This window comes from Monopterus albus, unplaced genomic scaffold (genome assembly GCF_001952655.1).
Source record: "Monopterus albus unplaced genomic scaffold, M_albus_1.0 scaffold10.1, whole genome shotgun sequence".
In the NCBI taxonomy this organism is placed as follows: Eukaryota; Metazoa; Chordata; class Actinopteri; order Synbranchiformes; family Synbranchidae; genus Monopterus; species Monopterus albus.
This window is the reverse complement of record NW_018127890.1, coordinates 2317082-2340981: the sequence shown is the minus strand read 5'-3', so window position 1 is coordinate 2340981 and position 23900 is coordinate 2317082. Positions and strand designations below refer to the sequence as shown.

Genomic DNA, 23900 nt, shown 5'->3' with positions numbered 1-23900 from the left:
CCCTCGTGCTCTGACTCTCTCTTTTTCTCTCCCTGGCTGACTTTTTCAGGCACATGCACCAGTCAGCTCTGACAGATTGTTTAAATGTCACCCCTGCTAGCAGTAGCCTCTGATGTTATCTGCTCTGGGTTATTGCAGGCCATCAGCTTGCTTGTGTTCACCTTGGAGGCCAATCTTCTAATTCACTGTAGCTTTGCTTCTCTGAAAACCAGTACATATGTGAATAGTCTGACAAGTGTTGTGTTTACGTGCATGCGATAAACCATGTTAACTGGAGAAGCCATGTTAAGGAAGGACATAGGAGCATGCATTTTGAAACACTGCAATTACCTGGTTACTCAAAAACCTTTTTTTGTGTGTGTGTGTGTGTGTGTGTGTGTGTGTGTGTGTCTGATTGGAAACAAATGTAGATTATTTTTTATCTGTTTATTAGTTTAGTTTTATCTGTACTTTGAACTGTTACTTTGAATACAACTAGGAATGCAAATTTTTGGAAATTTCCTTAATCAAATGTTTCCCACATTAACAATAAGTATTCAGTTCATCGTTAATTTATGAAATTTCCCATAATAAAACAGTTTAACTACTCATGTGATCTATATTCACCATAACATATGAGTAAATTGGGTATTTTAAGAACAGAAGTTGAAAAAAAAACAGATTAAACAACACAAAATAATAACTTTGTTTAAAATTGCATATCTTCCACTCCTGACTATCGCTATTCATTGATTGGCCAGACAAAATCCAATCCTGGTTTTATATAAGACAATGCACACACCTTTGATAGAAGTGGCTTATGTGTTATAAATTGTGGGTAATGATGCTCAGCTAGTGGCCTACACATGTCCAGAGGGTGCACAAACACTGTCACTAACTTTGTCAGTCCAACAGAACTCCTAACTCACTATTTTAACAGTCCTCCCAGAATCGTTCCAAAATTCAATTGAAGTCATCTCAAAATGAACGTGGCTTGTCCCAAGTCTTTGGTTTGCTACATTATTATTGTCTGTATTGATTTCTGTCATTATTATTAAAATCATTCAAAGTGACCTTTAAGATAAAATATCATACAAAAGATTAGTAATCATATTAGCTTGAGCTTGAGGCATTTGAACTAATCTGCAAATAGAAAAGTACAAGTTTTGCTATACTATGTATAGCCTATAGTATTCTTAGCAGCAGGACAGCGTGAGAGTGTCTTTGCAGACATGTACAAATGTAATTCAAAAGTGTAAAATTATGTTGCATTACAAGATTTCAGCACTGAAGTACAGTGACATGCATGATTTTGCTTCACGCCACCTGCTATAGCTATGGCTGTAAATATGGGCAAAGAGGCACAGCGTGAGTGGAGCTCGTTAGAGAGCTAGCGGCCAGCAACCCATGGCGGGAGCTGCCCGCCTGTCACTCGAGGTGGCCCCACTCTTAGTTATACATAACGTTTAGTTTCAATATAATTTAAATGGTGAGTTATAAAAAGTCGACCCCATACAGTTGTCATTAGCTATAGAGACCAAAACTGTTGTACCAGGCTGTCAACATATTTATTTCTGCTGTAAAGTTGGGCAGTTTAATATACTAGTCCTAGTTCTTGCAAATCTATTTAAGTTATTAATGACTTGCATTCACAGGAATTGTTTCAGCTGTTTATCATTTTCTTCTTTTTATGCACATAATTAGAGGGATTGTGTGTTGAGCTGTCAAAACACAGGTGACATAAACGGAAATACTGTGCCTGAATGCATGTTATGTAGACACTGACAGATTATCGAGCTGCTGTTGCTGTGCTTTCACTACCCAGCCTGTAATGCAGTGTAAGGTTGACTGGGGCTTTGGTGTCTTGGTCCCTCAGCAGTGGAACTCCAGGTCTAAGGATCTCAGGGATTCCCAGTCAGGGCCTCGCTTCTGAATCTGTACTAATATTGTTCTCATCTTAAGAACTTTCCTGGCTTAAATCTTATTAATTTTATGTTGTTGCATTTCTTTTCCCACTCCAGTTTTTACTCATTGTTTATTTTTACTACTAAAACATTTTTATGAGTGCACTTTAAATAAAGCTTATAATTATGATTAAAATGCAAGTATTAATCCTACCTGAGATCTTTTTTAGAGCACTAAAACAATGTATCCAAAAGGTGGTCAGTGATGTGTTTGAAAGGGATCTTTGTGCATTGGTGGGGTTCTTGGTTCAGGTGGTTGCTTGGCACTCTGTTTATCCCATAATGTTATCTCGGCATGAGGTTGTTAATTAGGAGCTTAATTTAGCTGCTGGCATATGTTAACATTGGCTTAGGCTGCCATTATTAAGCCTCTGCTGGCTGGTGAGTCTGCTGTGACGGCAGAGGAAGGCTTTTTGATGTAACCCTAACATGACGTTACAGGATAAGACCATAACAAGGCTCTACAGGTGTCAGATGAAAGTGAGAGCCACACCTTGGGATTCTGCTGTATATGCGCTGTGTACCTCCATGATTCTAGAGCGACCTAGCCTGCCTTATTCTCCCTTACATTTGGATTTCCCTCTTTCACACTCTCACTGAATTTTATATGTACACAGACCCAGGCATCTACAGTACACATACAAGGATCACCAGTAGGTTTGGCATGTATCCAGTCAGAAAGCTTAGAGCCACAGGTGTATGCCAGCCCGTACAATACATGTGTGCATGTGCGTCACAGGCTCTGTGTTTAGAAATGTAGGCAACCAGCCAGCCACAGAGTTCTTGGAAAGGAATTAAATTTGCTAGTGAGCTCAGCTAGCAGTCACTGCAGATACCTGTTTGAACCCAAATGTTATGAATGTAAAATAAAAGGTTTCCTGTGCTGGAAAAGAAGACATTTAATTGTAAATCATTTAACACATTAATCAAGGTATACCCTCGTCATAAGTGGAACAACAATACTCATAAGTTAATTAAGTCACAGTGGGCCGTTGACTCAGTGTCCCTGCCCTGTTGTCATCTTACATAAAATGAAACCTAACCAGTCGAATCGCTGTATCCCAAATTCAGAGCAATATACAACACATCTGTCTCTCTAAAACATAGAATCTTATCTTTTGTGAAAAGGACGATTGACAGGTTTCTTTAAAAAAAATATTTTAAAAAGTCCTTTATTGTTTTTAAATGTGTTAATAGTTTTATTTGTGTGAGGTACAGTATATGCCATTAATCCCACGATGCTCTGATGTTCTGTTGGTCAGCAGCTCTTGAGGAGAACTGACAGCAGAGACTGGGCTGAACACAAAGCCACCTGTACAGGGGATGTAACCAGAGCCTGTTCTAATCAACCTGCTGGCCCACCACAAAGGGAACCCTAGCTTAGGTTACCCTCTGGTTCAAGCATCCCATGGTGCTGGGCCTAGAGGGTAACCTAAGACAGCAGTCTGTGCTGGGCTGTGCACGCACACACAAACACTTGTATACAAAGGTACACTCACATATACCCATACTGCATGTGCAAAAAGTCACAGGAAGGCACAGAGGCACAACCACAGACACACAGGAACATAGACATTCATACACCACCCACATTTTAAAACCTATACAAATGCACATATGCACACAAAGAGAGGTAAACAGAAAGATTGTGGGCGCACAAACAGGGAACTGCAGCAGCAATGAGCTTGTCTTTCTCTCTGTGAAAAACAAATCCTTCTCCTCCTCAGTAGTAAACTGGGCTTTCTCAGAATATCGGCCCGTGTGTCACTGCCAGTCACAGGACCCTGACACACTTTATATGCAGTGAGAGTCGGAGGAGGGAGGAACAGAGTCTCTACGGATTATTACCTAAGCGAGAATCTCCAGTCAGTGTGACGGTCAGCCAGAGGTCTGTTGAGCGTTGTGTCAAGGAGCCAAAGTAAATCCTACCATCACTAGTGGGGCTGTGTCCTGTGGTTGCCGAGAGGACACACCAGTCTTTATTTTATTGAAACGTCTTCCAATTAGTCAGATCTGTTATTAGCTTAGCCTCTTAAAGATCTTTATTTTACCAGGATTGGCTGATATATGGACTCTTGAGAAGTGTGTGATATGCCAGATTATCAGGAACAGTGCAGAGGATTTGCAACTAAATCCCCTCTCCTCTACTTCTCTCTGACCTCTTTTCTAAGGTGACTGGTGTTTGGCTCTGATGTGGGGGTTTCCTACCACCCTCCCTTTCCCCACACTGGAGGGTTTTAGGTAGCGGGCTAATCTTATCTCAAGGCAAGGAGAGGTTTACAGTATATGCCAGGTAATATGGTCACCCCCTGTCTGACCCTTGTCTGAACATCACTGCCACTTCACTGTCTCCACTGTGTACTATGATGGGTCAAGATATGCAAACGTAGATGGACTATGTGTGATAACTCACCTCAAATAAGCGCTGAAGCCATTATGGTACAGCGATAGAGACAGCATTATTGCAAATAGCATGGCAAATAAATTTGAACTCTGTATGTTAAATGAACATCGCACCAGCACCACTGACATTGTAGGACAACCCAGAAAAGGGATTTCTGTTATCTGAGCCGACCGAGAAACTTTCAGTCCAAGGACAAGGTACCGATTTCATTGTCATCACTAGGACAACACTTATAATTTTGGTCACTAAGAACCCAGTCTCTTTGAATTTGTTTGCCGACTGCGGCATCGACCCTTAAAGACAGAAGTTCCCAGATCTCGTTGTCTCTCCGTTTAGACATTTTTGTTGGTGTAACTGACCCTTCTTCTTCACCCTTGGATGTTTTTCTTCTGCTTTTGCGCCAGTTGCATGAATAAAGGTCATCAACACGTCCACTAGCTTGGTGTGAATTCTCCAGACCGTAACCTGTTCTGTTCACACATGGGCTCACTTGGACATTGTACAGGCATTGTACTAGGGAGCTGGCAGGGTGAAGTCCTTTTAATGTCCAGCCCAGGTGGTTCAGACATCGGCCTTCTTACATTTAGCTCTTCCTGGTAATGTCTAGATCAGTTCAGGGTTACTTTGCATATCTGAAATGGACTTTGTCTGAGGGGGTGTGGGTTTAATTGTTAGCTCTTAAAATTCTGCATTTGCATTTGGGCAGCCATTGTATTGATGCCAATGTGATAATCTCTACCATTCTGGCTCCTAAGAAAACTTTAACAAAAGTAGTTTCTATAAAATCTGATTTAAAATTTCTCCTCAATGGTGATTTGTTTGTTTGTTTGTTTGTTTGTTTAATGTGACTAAGACCGATGTGTCCTCACTGCAGCCATCTCTCCAGGACATACTGCTGGGCTATAATATGTTAAGCAACGGCTCCTCTGACTAGTGGAGAGGGAGGCAGACTGTCCCCACTGCTCTTTTTGTGGTGCAACTCCCTTTCTCGCTCTTCCCTTTTTTTTTTTTTTTTTGGTCAACTATGCTAATTAAGTCAGGTTCTATTTATGTAGTGATGATTCGCCCATCTCACCCTTCTAGAAAAGAATTTTGATGAGGACAAGATGTAAACAGCCACTCAACAACAGGGAAGGTGTTTTCAACCAGATTCTTTATTAGAATACTTCTGTGTCTGTGCTCTCACCTCACACTCCTCCACCTTTTCTGTAATTCAGTATGGTCTTCTCGATATTTGTCTCTATGATAGGGGTGTTTAGAAAGAAGAATTAAGGCAAGGTGTAAATCCCTCTCCTGCTTTAGAAAACTTAAATATTTTAATTGTGGTTTCTCTGTACTGTAAGTAAAGCTTTATCCAATTTTAATTATTTTCTAGAGGAAGAAGGAAAGATTCATGAAATGTAGATTTGCTCCATCATCATTATCGTAGTTGGGGAACATTTTACAACCCAGGGAAAACCTGTGTCGCTATAAATTACAGCTGATGTTTCTGTTTTCCCTGAGCATGTGTTATGGTAACGTGTGATGCCTTGGTATGCACTTAAAGTGTGGGTTTACTATTGCCCCCTCTTTCTTCCTTCTCTCTTCCTCTGTTCTCTTAATGTTAATACATTCCCAGTTCACTGACTGAGAGCCTTTTTCTAATCCTCACAGCCTCTTTCTCTCCACTCTGTCGTCCCTCTCTTGCTCACTGTCACTCAGTCAGATGCTGTCATCAGAGGATCCACTGCTGGGTCTTGTGACAGGCAGGCAGGGCCAGTGCAAAGTCCTGCAGCTATAAATAAAGTTCGCTGTTACTGCCTCTGGTGCTGCTGTTGGAAATAGAAGGGGCATAGAAACATACTGTCAATGCACACTCCCTCCCCCAAACTTTTTCCCCTTTTTTCAGAACTAAAGTTAAATATTTACTCAGTTTTAAATAAAGAAAAGCCTATTTATAGGCAGGCACATTTAAGGAATATGGGGAAGTGTAAAGATTTCCCAACCTTGTCCTGTGCAGGCTACACTGTGGTTTTAGCTAAGTTGTATTCATCATAGCTTAAAGGCCAAAGATGGGACATGACAGACTGGTGTCACATGGTGTTGGTATTAGTTTATTTTTCTGTTATTTACTGTTTACAGTTATTATGTTACATGTGGTTTTTTGCTTTTAAATGAATTATTGGTTTGGTGAGTGGTACTTTACAAAAATAATGAGTTGTAAACTGTGGCCTCTGTTACACTTAATGCACGATAGAGTACAACTATCCCAAATTAATATCTGCATTGACGGTGGAGATATTTTTAGATACGATAGATAGATTTTTAAATAGCCATGTAAACACCTTTTTAAATAGACAAATTCTCAGGTCCTACATTTCTAATGAAGTTGTCTCTGCAAGTGAATTGAAGTTTTCACACATAATACCCTGAGAGAGGGGGGTTAATCTCAGTGTTAGCAGCAGAGCAGAGTTTATCAATAACCTCTAACTGAATAGTGCCACTGTGGACAATAGGCGCTTGTCTATTTGTTTATGTGTGGGTGTGTGTTTGTGTGTGTACATGCTGCCTGTAATGGATGACCTTTGGTATAAATAGCCTGCCGGCGCTAGCTGTGATGACAGCTGACAGCACGCACCGTTGTATGAATTTGTTTCCTGAGTAGTGCTGTTCATCAGTTATCCCTCTTGGATAAATGCCTGTATAACTGCCTGCTACCCAGCAACACTCAGGCCTTTAATTTCCTGAAATTGGGCTCGGCAGCAAGCGCAAACTAAGGACACAACTGCACACTGGTCTCTGACCCCATAATTGTGTGCTATTTTGGCAACCAAAGGTTCAAGTATGGTCCTGGTTGTGTAAAAACATGGCTGCAGCAGGATGAATATATTACTAGGAATAATGAGGAATTACGGCTCTCCTCTTATCCCTTTTAAAAGGTAGACAGTTTAATAGAAAAGGCTCCAGACTACTTGTCTGTGCTGCTGTGGAAGGGGAAGAATTCCAAGGCATAAATATGCAGCAACCCAAAAAGTAATATCCAAAGCCTTAAATGTGTTTTCAGTATCGTGCTTGCCTTTGGGGTCGGCAGTTCGGCCTTATTAGCATCGGTTCATTCTGGATCATTCGTGCTTAATCGAGGAACCAACACAAACTAATCTTAGTCAAAAACAACAGTCCACATTCACCAGCTGTTCTTAAGGAAATATTTGTTTATAAAACTCACAAAGTTTTCACAAAGATTCTGGCATTCACCAGTGTTTTCTTATCTGGGATTTATTCTTAGGTAGGAACAGAGTCTACACACACTCAGGAGCACAGTTACACACATTTGAGTGCTGACATTTGAGTGAAATAACTGGTTATTTGGTTTTCTTCAGTTATACAATTATTTGCATTACAATAACGGTTTTGTCATTAATAGTAGTTAATATTTTTCTCATTATTTTATGAAACATTATGGTCTTTTAAAACAAATAAACACTACACAAAATTACAGCAAGCAAATAGTTTTGTTTCTAAATCAAAGCTTTAAAATTTATTAACTTTTACAGTGTGATTATTTGTGGCTTAGAATTAGGAAACATGTTGCATAAAAACCAAACACGTTTAAGTGCATATGTCTATTTCTAATTTCTTTAAGTGTCTCTTGGATATTTTGGCCATTGTGTCAGCATTTGTTTGACCAGCACCGTATCTGAAGTAAAACTCAGAGCAGTGGAAGGTAACTGGGTGCCCACATGGAGGTCTGCTCAGCTGACGGCCCACCCGAGAGCCGTGTGTGGCCCCCATGCGCTGGTCCAACTCAGATAACTCTGGGCCAGCCTGTCCTCCTCCAGTTATTGTCTCTCTTCTGTGTTTGTTCTGTTGCCTCAGATTTGAGATCAAACCATCTTTGTAATTCATCAGTTTGAGCGCCCTTCTCCTTATACAGTGTTTGCTGAACGAGTCAGAACATCCCATGCATCGTTTTTGTTTTATTTTATATCCACTACTGATGCTGCTAAATATGGCAGCTCATTTGTGGTTGTCCACTTCATAATTGCTCAAGGTTTTGTTTTTTTTGCTTTGGAATTCGTTTCTCCACCGTCTTTAGATTTTTGTTGTAGCATTCCTGGTTTTCTCAACTTCTGTTTTCCGTTTCTGTGTGAGAGTAGCTGTGTGCACATGGCCCTGCAGTCCCATGCCCTTTTATGGCCATTTGCAGGTTGTTAACCGATGCTAATTAGGAATGATTGGCATGCACTTTCAGCTTACAAACACATAGGATTTGTCAATATAAGAACACAGGTGTGAACAATTCTCTGGTTTAAGAACACGTTCATGAATCAGATGTAAACTTTTCTTAGGACCTTTCTTAAGAACAACCTATGAAGAAATTTCAGAAAACCCTTTGGAAGATGTTGGTGAATGTGGTCCAGTGTCATTATTGATTTCTCACTGCCTGTACTTGTTTTAATCTTCCCTTTCTTGTGTTCTTCTAGATCTGGAGCCTGATGACAACACATCTTTCTACATCCTAAATGTGGGCCAGCCCCAGTCTATGGTCAGTAACCACCAGTCTATTGGCCTGTCTCGTCATGGCATGCACTCTCACTCCCAGGTCATCAGCACATCCCCTCGCCTTCAGTCACACAAACCAAACTACGAGGCACAAGACTCCAAGTATGGTACTGCCCCCCTGCTGCCCTCTGTTCCTATGGAGGCACCAAAGGCCTTTGAGTGTCCCAGTATCCAGATCACCTCTATCTCCCCTAGCTGCCAGCAGGAGATGGATGCCAGTGAGGAGGATCTGAGGGCCAATGGTCCTGATGGGGACTACCATGGTGACAGGCCCCTGTCTAGAGACCACCTGTATTTGCCACTGGACCACTCATACCGGGACACATCGCTCAGCCCTAGCCCATGCAGCAGCATCTCCTCTAGGAGCTGGTTCTCTGATGCCTCCTCCTGTGAATCATTCTCACATGTCTATGACGATGTTGACTCAGAGCTAAATGAAGCAGCTGCCCGGTTTACCCTGGGCTCCCCGCTTACTTCCCCAAGCTGTGCCTCCCCTCAAACTGGTGGTGGAATCCTGGAGGAGCAGCCCCATTGGCAGCACCAGCACCCTGCCTTTGTGCACCACTCCCACTCCATCAGCCTGTCACCCCGGCAGTCTCCCTGCCATTCCCCACGCACCAGTGTCACTGATGAAAATTGGCTCAGCCCGCGGCCACCTTCCAGGCCTTCCTCACGTCCCACCTCACCCTGTGGAAAGAGGCGCCACTCTAGTGCCGACATCTGCTACCCTGGCTCACTGTCTCCACATCACTCACCTACAGCCACGCCGGGACCTTCGCCAAGGGGCAGCGTGACAGAGGACACCTGGGCTGGCAGTCCTTCAGTTGGCATGTCACCTTTTCAGTGCTGTCCATCTGAGGCAGACATTCCTTCCAAGACAAGGAAGACCTCACAGGACAGAACAGCTATGCAGACTGGGAAAGGGGAGCTGGGGCTAGATGACCAAGGAAATATGTCTTCTAATCTAGACTCTCCATCAGATGAGGCCCTGCATAGCCTGAAGAAGGATGGACCTGGGGAGCAGTTCCTCTCAGTGCCCTCTCACTTCTCATGGAACAAACCCAAACCTGGTCATACACCTATATTCAGGTAAATGTGCAGATTCTGATGGAGGATTTTACTAACTAACAGTCTCTTCTAAATTCCGCTACACCTGAAAGATACGATCATCTGATCCATCTACAGAAAAGGATTCATGCAGGTGTAGAAAACTCAGCTACAAACCAAGTGTCTGCAAAAGTCAGATGTTTTTATCTTTTCAAATGTCAGCGAGGACTAATTTCTCAACTGGTTGCAAGAACTTTGTTGCAATCCATTTCTTTTATTCTACTTCCTGTTTGTATTTGAGAGGGAACTGGTGACAGTTGTGTCTGCAGTATTAGAGAGGAATATGATTGATTCCATCTTGATGGATGACATCCCAAACCTTATAGCTATTACTATTGTAGAGCCAAACAATGATAACAGCCTCCTTATCACATTTTTTGTGTGAATTATTAATTCAGTTAGCACTCGATAGAACAACGTGTTCAATACAATTACTAGGTCAAGGCTAAACATTCGACCTCGGTGGATGTTTGTGATGCAGGAGAGAAAATACTGCAGTTCGGTAAATCAGCATCAGATAGCAGCTGAATGAATAATGGGCTTGTTGATGGAACTCTGCAGATCACTGTTCAATAATGGCAGAATTTTGAGCTTTGTATCAGCAGCATAAATCAACACCATAGGATTATACAAGCTTATTAATGTGTGGAGGGAATCACAGGGACACACACCCACACCAGCTCCTCCAGACACACATACACATACAAATATAGGCACAATTTCCACAATAAAGAGTGATGGTGCAATCAGAAACTCATAATAGAGTTTTCTTGGAGAGAAAGCTTTTTTTAGAAGAGAAGTCAGTCTGCTCTTCAGTGTGTGCCGCATGTGAATACATGGCCTTGTTTGCGTGCACTGGCCCCTAGTGCTGTAAATCAGCACAGGGCACACATGGCAAGAGGGCCACACGCACACATAGTATATAGACATACCACTAATGCTTGCTCACATAGACATAACACTCTCCAGACAATAACAGGGTCAGCTCTATGATAGATCCCATTTGTTCCTGCACCCTTTGTTCCTGCCCTTGTAAGTGAAATTTCCTAAGAGAGATGCAGCTCTGACAGTAGCAGACTAATTTTATTGTTGTAGAGTTAAAAGTGACATCATGAAGAACACCCCAGCTCCTTCTTCAGTTAAAAAGTTGTCCAAGATCTGTCTCTACTACCATTGCTCAGCCTGCCTTCAGTATAGCCCCTCACTGGCATTAAATACAGGTTAGAACTGTTTTTCCATTTTCAGATATGACTTCTACAGCACAGAGCCAGGTGGCGTGAACAGCCGTATGCCATGAGATAGAAGATTGTTAACTTGCCTGTGTGTGTGCATATACGTGTTAGTGGTGTTCTTAACAGATGGCCTAGGTGGAATTGGGGGGATTAAAAATTGGTGGGGTGTTCACACAGTTGATTTGACAAACAGACTGCTCACGCCTTGCTCACTGAGCTGTCTACAATTAGATATTAATGGAACTCTCATGAGTTGGCTGCCAAAAGCTTTTTTGAACAAAGCCCAGCATTACTCAGTGACAAATACCATACATACAGCTCCAGTCAGTAAGCAGAGCTGAGGCTAAAGGTAGTTAGCAAAAAATCCCTTTCTTTAGATGGATTAGGGGCTAGTAATCATTACATCACTGATAAATTAATAAATGAACTATTAGCGTTCTAATTGGCTGTTTGTTTGCACCTTAACACCGTGGTAACTTTTGGAGTGAGAAATGCAGTTTCTTTTGATTAAGCAGCAGAGGTACTGATGGTATTATTAGATGGATGTTGTATGTATGCTTATTGGTATACCATGAGGCAATCGTAAAGACTTTCAATGTCTGGATGTCCAATGACTGGATCTCATTCATGCAACATGTGCAGATCAAAATGACCTAATTCGCTGGATGGAAATGGTTGATGGAGACTGAAGAGAAGACTAAGTTTTGGGAATGTGATTGAACTGGGAGCCCAAACACTATGGCTTAGACATTTGAGAAAGGTTATGCCATGTCAGCACATAGGCTGCCCCTCCTGCTCTCCTCTGTCACAAAGCTCATATTTCCTCTGTCCTTCTCTGCTTACATAGCAGCCATGCAAACCCACACTTCCTGGCTGGTTATGTCATGACTGCTGAGAGGATAACATAAGGGTTAGGATGCTAATATTACACTATGTTATTCTCTTAACTGTTAAATAGAACTGCTGTCAAAACCTTAACTTGACATGTTACAGCACACTGGACATTCATTATGGCACTTTGCAAATAAAGAACCATATAGTAAAGCAGTAGAAGGGAAAAATGATAAAAGACAAAGCCAAAAGTGTCAGGATAATTTCATAAGAACTGTTAGTGTTATATATGTACCTATACTGACTTCCACAACCTGGCAAATTAGTGTTAAAGTAACAAGTGAAGACTACCATAAACGGTAGGAGAATCTCTGGAGTGTAGCTCACTTACATTTCTAACCACAAGTCTACATTCAGCTGCGTAAAACCTCTACAACATATCAGAGACAAGCCTTTTCATTCCAAAATACAGTCCTCCTTTTGCATTTGCTGCCTAGCTATAGGGCAGTTTATCATCTGATGGATCAGACAGATTGGTCTTCCCTTTCCAGATGCACTTGACAGGCTTTCAAAAAGGGAAGAGTCACAGCAACATGAGAAAAAAAGCACAGACATATAAGTGTCTAAGATCTGTCATGCAGTTTAGACGTAGTGTGTTTGCATCCTAGGAGCCTGTACTGTCATGGTTAGAGCCAAATTACAGTTTATGCCACCGTGTGACAGGATGCATGAAGAGCCTGCAGTGGTCAACACTGAGACAGAGAGCAGCGTGTAGCATAGCGCATCTGCCTGCTAGAACATGAGACAGCACATACATGTACATCCAGCTGCCTACAGTACAGAGTCAGTTTGCTGACCTATGCCCAACAGTCACAATCATAGACATGCAGTCACATATATCCATGAACAAAGTGAGTGTGCACAGTTGCTGCTGTGCTAAAAAAGACGACTGTTGGAAAGGAGACAATGCAAAAAATTAATCTTGGCATTTCAACAAAGGATGATTGAATTGTTCAAAATCACAATCATCAGAAAATCAATAGTTTTATCCAAGATGTAAAGATAATCATGATTATTAAAGATAGTGTAGTTAGTCTGAAAGTTCATGGAGTATATTTCACTCATGAGTCCTTTGTATGGTTTATGGTCCAGATTTATACCTGTTTCAGCTATATTCTAAAATCATTATTGTTATTGGACTGTGGGGAATAAATAAATTGCAATCAGAAAAGGTTATGGCTCAGATGACGCTAAGGGATGTGAGTGTTTACAGAATGTTTGGGAGGTCAACTGCCTCTAATACACTCAGATACAGAGACCTAGTTTCTCTGTGGAAAACGCCACTGAGTGTTTTGTTTTCAAGTGCAGCTGTTCAAATATGATTGTGGCCTACACAGACAAAAAAAAAAAAAAAAAAAGAGACAGAGGAAAATCACGCAATGACCAACCCCCTGTGCTGCACTACACATAAAATATACACTTGTTCATCATGCACACAAACTCATACAGTAATTTACTCATTGTCTGACACACACTCATCCTACCACCCATCCAGTGACCCACACAGCACACTCACAGAGAAAAGTCCCCCTTAGAAAATGATTCACCCTTAAACTCTTAGGTTAACTTATTAAAAGTGTTATGTTTAAGAACAGGATTAATGTATGTGGGTATTCCAGTGATTCACTGTTTGTTGGGGCTAAGTACATTTCTTGTTATACCCCCATTTTACACCCATTATACTGCCTATTATAATGGAAGGGGAATACCACTTTTTCAGTTTTTGAATGCTTTCAAACAGACTTAAGACAGGCTGTCATCCGCTGTGAAGTAGAAAGAGAGGTTCTCCTGCTTGATCTCACACTGTGATGTTACAGCCAGGATTAACAATACAGAATAATTCAACATTTGGAAAATAGGAAGGTTTGTCTACCCAAGCAGTTTCTGAGGGAAATTCTTAGTGTTAAGACTGTTAAAATGTTCTTTCTGTGCTACTGGTATGATTCTGTCCTGTCCTAGTCTGAAGCTTCAGAACTGTTTGTTCATATTTCATTACTGTAACCACAGACATTTCTGCTGAATGCTTTAAATACATTTTTGAGCAGATCTTTTACAGAACTGTATGTTAGCATGGTTTCTAACCAAAGCTCTAACGAGCTCTTCCTTTTGTATGTGCTTGTGGCATTCTCTCCTCAGGACTTCCTCGCTGCCTCCTCTAGACTGGCCCCTGCCAAGCCAGTTTGGCCAGTATGAACTGAAGATAGAGGTGCAACCCAAAGCCCACCACCGAGCGCACTATGAGACTGAGGGCAGCCGAGGAGCTGTCAAAGCAGCGTCTGGTGGCCACCCCATCGTAAAGGTAACATATTCACAGTCATCAGCACTCATAAAACTCATCATTTTGTAGTTTAAAACTGACACTGTGAAGCCCATTTCCCAAATACGGATGAACTTAATGTTAAAAAAAAAAACTTTATTCTGACATTCATAAAATGGCAAAAAATTTCTTTTACAGAATATAAATTTGGGTTTTTGGTCCATCAAACAAAATACGAGCTCTGATGTCTCTGTCATACTGAGGACTTAATTTCACATGGCTCCTCTCCAACCGCAAGACTGTCAGTCAATCTGTTGAAGCAAGAAGACAAGCAGCTAGATGAGAGAGCTGTCACTATAGCCCAGTTAGCTGGTCCGTCATTTGATAGCACCTGCAGGAGACTAGACGAGCCTGCACAGAGCTACAGCTGCCTTTCTCTCCATCAGAGTGAGAGAACGAGAGAGAGAGAGCAATAGCAGAAGATTTCAGTCCCATGAATATTTCAGGGCCCCGGTGACAAGCCTCCTTTGTGTGTATGATTAAGACAGGGCCTTAGACCGTTGTTGAGCTCAACAATGGCCGAGTTCAATCTGCCAGGTCAGTCATTTGTCCAGCAACAGGGTCGCCACGCACAGTCCGCTATCTTCAATGCGTCTTGCTCTCCTGCATCTAGTCTACTAGTGTCGCAGTGACACATCATTTTCTTTGTCAAGCATTTTGTCTAAAAACCAAAATGTAGAAAAATGCTGCCACTGGATTTAAATACAGTCAGAATCAGAATCATCTTTAATGACCAATATGTTTGAACATAAAGGAGTTTGACTCCAGTACAGAGACTCTCACTGTGTTTTAAAGCATCAGGAAATAGAAAATAGAAATGAGAATAAAAATAAACTGTGTGCATTCAAATAGGAAATATGTCCAATAAAAACAGGAAACGAATGAGAGGAAAAGAGAGGCAGCATTTATAAATATATGTACATATATATACAGTACATTAGGGCATGAGAGCTTTCAGTCCCAAGTGCACTACTGGGACACCCCACATGATAAACCTGTAAAAATAAAGGTTCTTGAAAATGTTATTACTATTTAAATGCAGTATATTGTATTTGTGGTCAGATGACCAATGCAATGGAAGCTGTTATTGTTATTATTGGGTGAAGGGTTGTAATTGCTTGGGACTACACTTGGGAACAGGCTAGTCCTTCTGGCAGTCTCTGACGCTGCTGATTACGCACAATATGCAAAAAGATATAACATTCAACAAAAGTACAGTTGAACAGCTGTGGTCACAAAATTTCGTGAAACAGTAAGGGAGCCCAGATTGCTGCCATTACAGCCTATGTCCTCATACATTTAGTCATGCAAGATCCCTCCAGGCCAAACATTAACCATTTCAACCTCAGTTAGACCAAGATGCTATCCTGCCATATGTGACAATGCATAATTTAGCTGTCAAATTTTTTTCAGCCAAGTGTTTGCCACACTTGCCCTCATTTCTCATGCCCCAGTGGGAATTGTTTGGTTATAGTAGTTTCCTCGCCATAGCTTGTGAGTACTGAACTTTTATTTTGGGTCGTACAAGGCAATTTCAAATGGTCTACACTACCTACAGGCACCCTGACAGCCGGTTTTACTGTAGTTCAGAGACGGAAGGCATTTTGTTTTGTATTTGTAGATCTTCTAAATCTAATTACTTTACTCTTGTTATGGTTAATGGTTCATGGGCTAACTCTTGACCAAGACTAGAACCTGAGACCAACTCCCAATACTGGCCTCCAGAGAAATTGGACTTAGTCCCAGTCATTTACTTTTTGGATGAACAAAGTTTGTAAATCACTTTGTTCTGTTCTTGATCATTTCCCATACATCAAATGTCTAATAACATGATGATACTGGGTGCCTACACATGTACAGCGACAGTGAAAGAAGTCAGTGTTTCTTCTATAGACATCGCAGTATTTGCTGCGCCTGAAAATGAATTCATGTATTTATGCTGGAGTGCACTTTCATAATCACAGTGACAAACGGCATTGTGTTGTCAAGGACAGAGCGAGAGAAGCACACAGACAGCATTTCATGAGCAGTGGTTTGCAGAGTTCTCTGCACAGAGAATGTGTGGGTGAGTGAAGGAGGAAGGAGTGCGCTAGTGAGTTTGATTAGAAAGTATTATTTTTTAAATAATGTGCTTGGTTATACAGTATACTGTATGTAATATTAAACTAAAGAAATCTTTGTATCATTCTGCATTTAGCTGCACTCTGTTCAGTGTAGTGGCAGTTTTCAGAGTTAATCAGTTTAATAACTTTACACTGATATAGTAACCATCCTGTGCAAAGCGATGATAAAACACTGTCAACAGAAAATGAACTGCTGAGGACAGATGGCATCAGCACTTGTCCAGCAGGTCTAGCAGTCGGTCTTTGTTTACCAAACACCCACTCCTCTATTGTTGGCCTCTTTTTGATGCACTGGGCAAAAAAGTACCTTATTGAAAGGTCATGTCTTTACCCTGTGATGTCATGATTATTTTTTATAGAAGCACATTTACCTCGAAAGCCAGTGCACACAGTGCTTTGCGTTAGTGCTTGAAGGTGTTAGAAGAACGTGCACTGAGATGCTGGATGTAGTCAGATCTATGCCAAATTTAATGCTGAGAAATGCAGAAAAAAGCAAGAAATATTAGATGTTATTGGAGGGAATCTCAGAGTTGGCCAGTGTTGTGGCCCATTGTACGCTGGATGAAAGGGCGTCAGACCACGTCAAAGTGTTAACTAGCTTGTACTTAGCATGTTTCCCAGGTGGACTGTAGGTGTGAACCAAGCGATTCCATGGAGGAGGAATGACACTGTTGACAACATGTGAATTTGAATGTGCAGCTTAAACATTTTTGGCTATACTTTACATGCTCCCAACACTAAGAGTTTTGTTGGCAGCATTAAAAGCTGGCAGCTGTACTTTCTGTTCTTCTTCTGTCCGTTTGGTTTTCTTTTGATCTCAAATCCTTAGATACCCAGGCAGCTGCTCTGTCGACAATTGTGCTTCCACATCCTCTTCGCTCTGCGGCACCTCTTATTCTCCCTGGTGGTGTGATGTCACCAGATGACAGCATGGCCTTACACAAATCATTTCCACCGGGCTGCTGTTTTGACAGAATAACAGGAGAGGGTCTGAGGAGGAGCTTTGAGGCAGGTGTAGTTTACATGTGTCCTAAAGTGTTGCTCTTTATATATTTTGTTTATGTGTATGAGGAAGAAGATCAAGTTATATTGGATTCTTCTCTGAATTCTTTTGGTGTTGTATTTCAGGACTGTGCCTGTTTTTGTCTCTGGATACATTTGATTTCTCCATCTGGCCTGTTTGAAGTATGTGAACTAGGATTTCTTTGAATGGATTTTTGTGTTGATGTTGTTGTATGTTGCCTTTTATAGCCCAATAGCAGCACACCTGCATTTAACCCACAGTCATGGCAGATGGCAGCAAGCAAGAATAACGTTATATAAGTTTATCCCCTTATGTGTAGTGAAATAACTGCACTATTATGTGTTTAATAGATAGAAAATGTTAAACATAGTACACAGTTGTAACTACTTCTTGGGGTGTGCATACTCTCTTTTAGCCGGTGGAATAATGTAATCTGTAGCCAACAGGGTGTTGGCAAACTCTTGTAGACCAGGGTTTTGTTTACAAATTCAGTAATACTTCTTTTGTACATGTAGTACCCAGCTTTCCTGTGCGTGACCTGCTATGAACCTCTGTTGCTTAGTTACTGTCTCAGTCATCTTCAAGCGGGAGCCCCAGCAGGTGTTTCACTGATCAGATCGAGGTCAGACAGGCTTCTTGTCTTGACTTTCTGTGTCTTGCTATGTTTTAAAAGCACATTTAAAATGTTTAATTTTTAAATTGTAAGAAATGAAATAGCTGATAGATGAAATAGCTCTCATTTTTAGCCACCTATTAAATAAACAGCTGTGCATTATAATGTTGTTTTGGAGTTATAAGGGTTCCAGGCCAGCAGCTGTATTTTACTGACTGGCAGGCACTGTGGTAAGAAACTTTTGAAACTGCTTTTGTATGTGTGGATTTCCTTTAGATCTCAAATAAAAAAATAAAAAAAAAACATTTAGGGCATCTCTCACCGAGCGACCCTCGTTCAGACTGAGTTTAAGTGTCTCAGAGAGTGGTTGTATAGAAGGTACTGGATCTGTTGAGGAGGATTGTTTTAGGTCAGGGATTCCTGACCTGTGCTTTTGGGTCCCAGACACAGGATATAGGAGCTGCCACAAAATGAAAAGATCCTATTTCAGTATTGTTGTATTGTTCATGACAGATTTATTTTGATTTACTTTAATTTGTTGTCATATTTCAGCTGGTTGAGGTTGTGAGCTGGTGTTCTCTGTGTAACACTTGTACTGTATCATCTTGTGACTTTGCCAGCAGTAGTGTGTTGTATTTTATCAGGCAGTTGAATATGCCTTTGAATTCTACGTCACAGCAACTTGTGCTCCGGCAAATCATGTACATCTCACTCACTCCGAGTAACACACAACACTGCAATGGAGTTAGACGCCAGCTAATACTAATAAGAAAGACACGGTGTGGAGCAGCTGTTGATCAATGATCTAAAAAGAGATGGAGTGTCATAAAGCCTTGGCTGGCAGTGGTCATAACAGTCAGCTCTTTTTGTCTGCCTGTATGTACGACAGCCAAACAAACAGAGGCCACAAAGCGTGTCAGTGTTTACATTGAATTGTTTTGACAGACATGATTCATGGTAGCAGGTTCTGTGAGGATTGCTGTGTCTTTCCATACAAAGACAGATACTCTGGGCAAATTATATTGTTAAGTACCCAAAGAGTTGCTTTGCAGAAGTTAGTCAGTCAGCACTGGTTGCCAGAGATCTCTTTGAACTTTCTAATGTTTGAAAGAAATGATTTACAGAATAAAAATACATCTGGAGAATAAAATATGTTCCTCTACACAGTATACAAAAATACTCTATATGTTAATTCAACAGACATGAACAAGCATCTTGGTATTGTTAATAATTTGCTAGTTTTAAGAACTTTTTTGAGGTTATTTAAAAAGTGCAGGATCTGTCTGTTTCTCTATATATTGAAAACTTACTGACCAGCTGATGTTTTTAAAGTGACTGTACCCTGTAGGATGCCTATGTCTGTGCCTGGAGGCCTGGCTGTTTTAGCCATTCCTCTGGGTCTAACTGCAGACCATAATCAGTACACCTGTTGCTAGGAGACATATAAGTCCAAAGCCTCTCAGGCTGGCTGAGGGATCCTTGTGCGTATTTAACCAGCTTAATTGAGTGCTGCTGCACCCGCACAAATATAAGGAGCCCCTCTGGTATTACCTGCTGTGCTACGGATACTGGCAAGCAGACACAACAGACAAAGGCCAGTCTCACACACACACACACACACGCACACACACACAATACACAGCACACAAACACAGCATAGGATCGTGCTTTTTATAACACAAGTCTGGAAAAACATAGTTGGAAAAAATATTATGTCCGTCTTTAAACGTGTTGCCACTGTTAATAAATCTAAATGAAGCTGTGGTGTCTGGTGATGAGGATTTGAAAGAGAATATGACAGAAGCTGTCCAAGGCTGTCTAATATTTCCACCAGCTTGGATGCATTAAATGATTTCGATCCCAGTGCTTGAGTGCATGGCCATGGCCTCATTACTGTCCCTCTCTGTCATTCATTCTCACATTTTCAATGTCTTTAACCCCTTCTTGTAGTCAGTCCATCTCTCGCTACCTCTGTTATATTCCTGAAGCTTTTCCCTACCTTGACCGGTTGCTCTCCTAGTCTGCTGACTCTCTAACTAGAAAGGCTGCCATAATGCACACAGACAACAGTTCAGAGCCAGGCGGTTTGAGCTGTGTGAACTGGTTGGAGTTAGTGTTGCCTTGCCCCAGGGCTGTATTTGATGTAAACATGTTGGAAGCTTTGCTCTCCTAATCAGGCTTAGTGCACAGTGAGAAATCAGTTAGAGAGAGAGAGGCGTGTGTGTGTGTGTGTGTGTGTGTGTGTGTGTGTGGTGGTGGTGGTGGTGGTGGTGGTGCTGGGGGGCGGGGTGGACAGAAAGGGGAATAAGAGGAATTGAGCCTGGACCTGTCTAGCAAGGCCATATACAGCCCTCATGCAGTATACAGTAAACTCTCGTGTGTGTGTGTGTGTGTGTGTGTGTGTGTGTGTGTGTGTGTATGCACATCTGCATGCACATGTATTGACCTTGTTTAAACAAACAGTCAACCAGCCCCCTGGCTCTCTCTGCCCTCCCCAGTGAGCTGGGCAAACATCAAGCCCATGTGAGCTGTACTCTCTCTCTCTCTCTCTCTTTGTGTGTTGTGTGTGTGTGTGTCCATAGATCCCAAGTCACAATGCCACAGTAGGGAAGCCACTGCCAGATAAAATGGGTCCACTCGTGACCTTGACCAGCATTGCTCCTGTTATTACATCTGTTGCACACACATACTAGCTGCACACACATAAATGCACTCACACACATCACAAACCTTTCCAGGGCCCACAGTTTACACCAAAGTCAGTGTGCTTAAATCCACACATTCTACCTAACACACACACACTCTCTGACACAAGCTCCAGCGCTGTAGTTTACACCAATGTGAGTGTACATAGCTGCTCACTCATACACACATGCACACACAGAGTCTTGCCATGGCAACAGCGGAGCAACACAGGGAAACAACTTGGCAGAGTCAGGCCAGGCTGTGAAAGCGTGTCGAGTTACGGCTTAGGGCTGAAGCTGAGGTAGGTGAGAGGCAAGGACAGGGATGAGGTAAAAGAAGTAGAGAAGAAGGGATGTCAGAAGAGGAATCATGAAGAAAAGAGGAGAAATAGAAGGGACAGAGGAGAGGACATAATGGGAAACTGAGATAAAAAGAAAACAAATGGCATGAGTAATAGGTGCAGGTAGTTGTTGATGACACAGTGTGTGAAGTGAGGCGGTGTTTTTGCTGCAGGTAGCAGATGATGTTCTCCCTCTCACTCTTGCCCATGTAAATATCATTATCAGAACTCTTGGACCCCTGCTCTGAATACCACTGTTCATTTATTTATTGTATTTTAAAGTGGTAATTCTATCAACAAAAACACTAATGAAATATATTTTGTTGATTAGCTGTTTTTCATAATGGAAACAAGACCACAGCAAAATGAAAGAAACATTTTAAAATGAGAACTATACTAAAATGTATTGCATTTTGTATTCAACAGGTAAAAACTAATTGATAATGTGAAAGACAGATGAAGGGACATGAAGTAACAATCTCCAAGTCACAGGCTGTTGCTCATGATAAGTAAAGGTTTCCTCCACCACCTAAAATACAGTATCTCTTGTTCAAATGTTGATTCAGCTGTTTGACCTATAGTACTGCCATTAATAAACTGTTGTCTAACATTCAGTAATGTCACATTACATGAACTAAATTCATTTGCAGTCCACTGAGAATTAAACATAAAAACGGCTGAGACAAACTAAACAAATGTAAAAGCAAGTGACATTTTACAATACTTTAACTTTTAGTGTACATTAAATGTACCAATTTAGTTGGATATATTTTGTGGTGCTATCTAAAGTATATTCCATGTGGGCAGTCAAACATCTGCATCTTCATTTTGATGTTGGGTGAAGAAATCTAGCTGTATTAATGTAGTGTCTCCAACTAAACTTGGTGAATCAAATTGTGAGTGAATCCAGGTCCTGAATCACTCGCTGCCCTGCACAGGGGGACTCTGTGTGCGTGAACAGGTCAACGGACTTATCCACAAACCTCGTGACAGGTGAGATCAACACCTGCCACCACTGTAACTGTACACAACAAAGATGGAGACAGCTGTAGGTTCATAATGCATAGAAGAAATCAATATTTAAAATGAAGCTAACATGTCACAAATGAAAACTGGATTAGAATATCTTCAGTTTGTTGTTGACTAAAAGGAACAAAAATCAAACGAAGAATTTTTGACTAAAACTACATTTATATTTCCACCAAAAGAACAAAACTAAATCAAAATCAGGTGCCGTCGTCAACGCCGCCCTGGGTGCCTGTTGATGTGTGTATGCTGTGATGGGAGATGTTTTTCCCACAACCTGTTATCCTTATTACTGGATCAGTGGAACAGATGAAGGCCAAAAATAAGTGGGGACTTTATTTAGTGGGAGCTGAGTATGTAACCATATCCAGTGGTTTTATTTTAGGGCAGAGAGTGCATCCAATGCTCGACCCACAGTCAGAATCAACAGCGGTAGTTACAGGCTTCAGCGAGCACAGGCCTAGGGACATGTGACCAGTTTTAATGTCAGTGTGGTTTAATATAAGCACTGATCTTTATCAGGTCTCAGCTGCTCGCTGACTGACCAGCTGGGCTGGTCAGTGCAGTCTGGACAGGAGGAAAGGTGAAGAGTTTTTAGTGCAGAGGGCATCCTCCTGTGGTATTTTGCACTCGGCCATGATGAGTCAGGAAAGTGGAGCAAGTCAAGGATGTGTGTATTTCACTGTCGAGAAACCTCCAACACCTGGTCCATGTGTGCTTGTTTATGCCCTGCTGTTGGTACTCAGACTGCTATTAGAAGAGTTCATGATATTGTAGTCAGCATCTTAGAGATGAAAAAGTTGTGTTGAGGCTGAAAAGCCAAATGTTTTGCTTTGAAAATTAGGGGTTAATGCTAAAGTTAATGATATTCTTTGAACCAGTGCTGTGTTGTTGACTGGACTGAATTCGTTTTGTTACTTTTTACAGTAAAGCTGCCCTCTGTTTTCCAATGATCTATATCTATCAAGTTGAACTGAATCGAGAATAGAAAATAAGTAAATTCTTAGTAACAGTAGTGACTGTGGTATAGGGGCTGAATTAGCCTGACTGGGCAGTATGTTTGTGTTCGTCGGGGAGTGTTGATTCACCGGACCAGCCGAAGTGAGCTCTTTCTTATCGGCCCTATAATCAGGTTTTCCTGGTTGATTATTTGATTTGTAAAAGACCTCCTGGCCTGCTAAGTGTATCTTTGTCAACACTCCAGCTCTACACCAAATCCATCCTGTCCGGAAATGTAGAAAAAACAAGAGGCCACAGAGAGAGAGGCAGAGAAGAAGAGGGTAAATGGAAGGAGAGGAAAGAGATGGACCTTTTTATTTCATGGTGACAGATTGTAGTGTAACAAAAAACATGCTCTACTTTTAGCTCACTTTTTTTTTTTCAAATTTTATTTTCATTTTGCGGGTCTTTCTAGTTTACACCCGAGAAACATTTTCAGTTTTTTACATCCATCTGTCCTCTCTCACAGATACATTCCTTCAGACAGCTTATTTCATGGTGCTGCAAATAAACATGCCCTGATTTATGGACTCACACCCATACAACGTGTACGACAGGCATGCACATGTGCAAGTGCTGTCTGTCTGTGCTCACTTCCACAGTGTGCAGACATGATAATAAAAAAAAGCAGTGCCACGACGTCTGTTGATTTCT

General features: G+C 41.4%; 1 protein-coding gene across 2 annotated transcripts in view; it reads left to right on the top strand.

The window, feature by feature from the left end:
* Window positions 1–23900, top strand: part of nfatc3a (nuclear factor of activated T cells 3a) — a 61604-nt gene that overhangs the window by 10729 nt on the left and 26975 nt on the right. For both annotated transcript variants that reach the window (XM_020589932.1, XM_020589933.1), the window contains 2 exons: window positions 8811–9978; window positions 14256–14418. In XM_020589932.1, coding sequence (XP_020445588.1) covers window positions 8811–9978; window positions 14256–14418 — 1331 coding nt within the window. The remainder of the gene's footprint in view (window positions 1–8810; window positions 9979–14255; window positions 14419–23900) is intronic.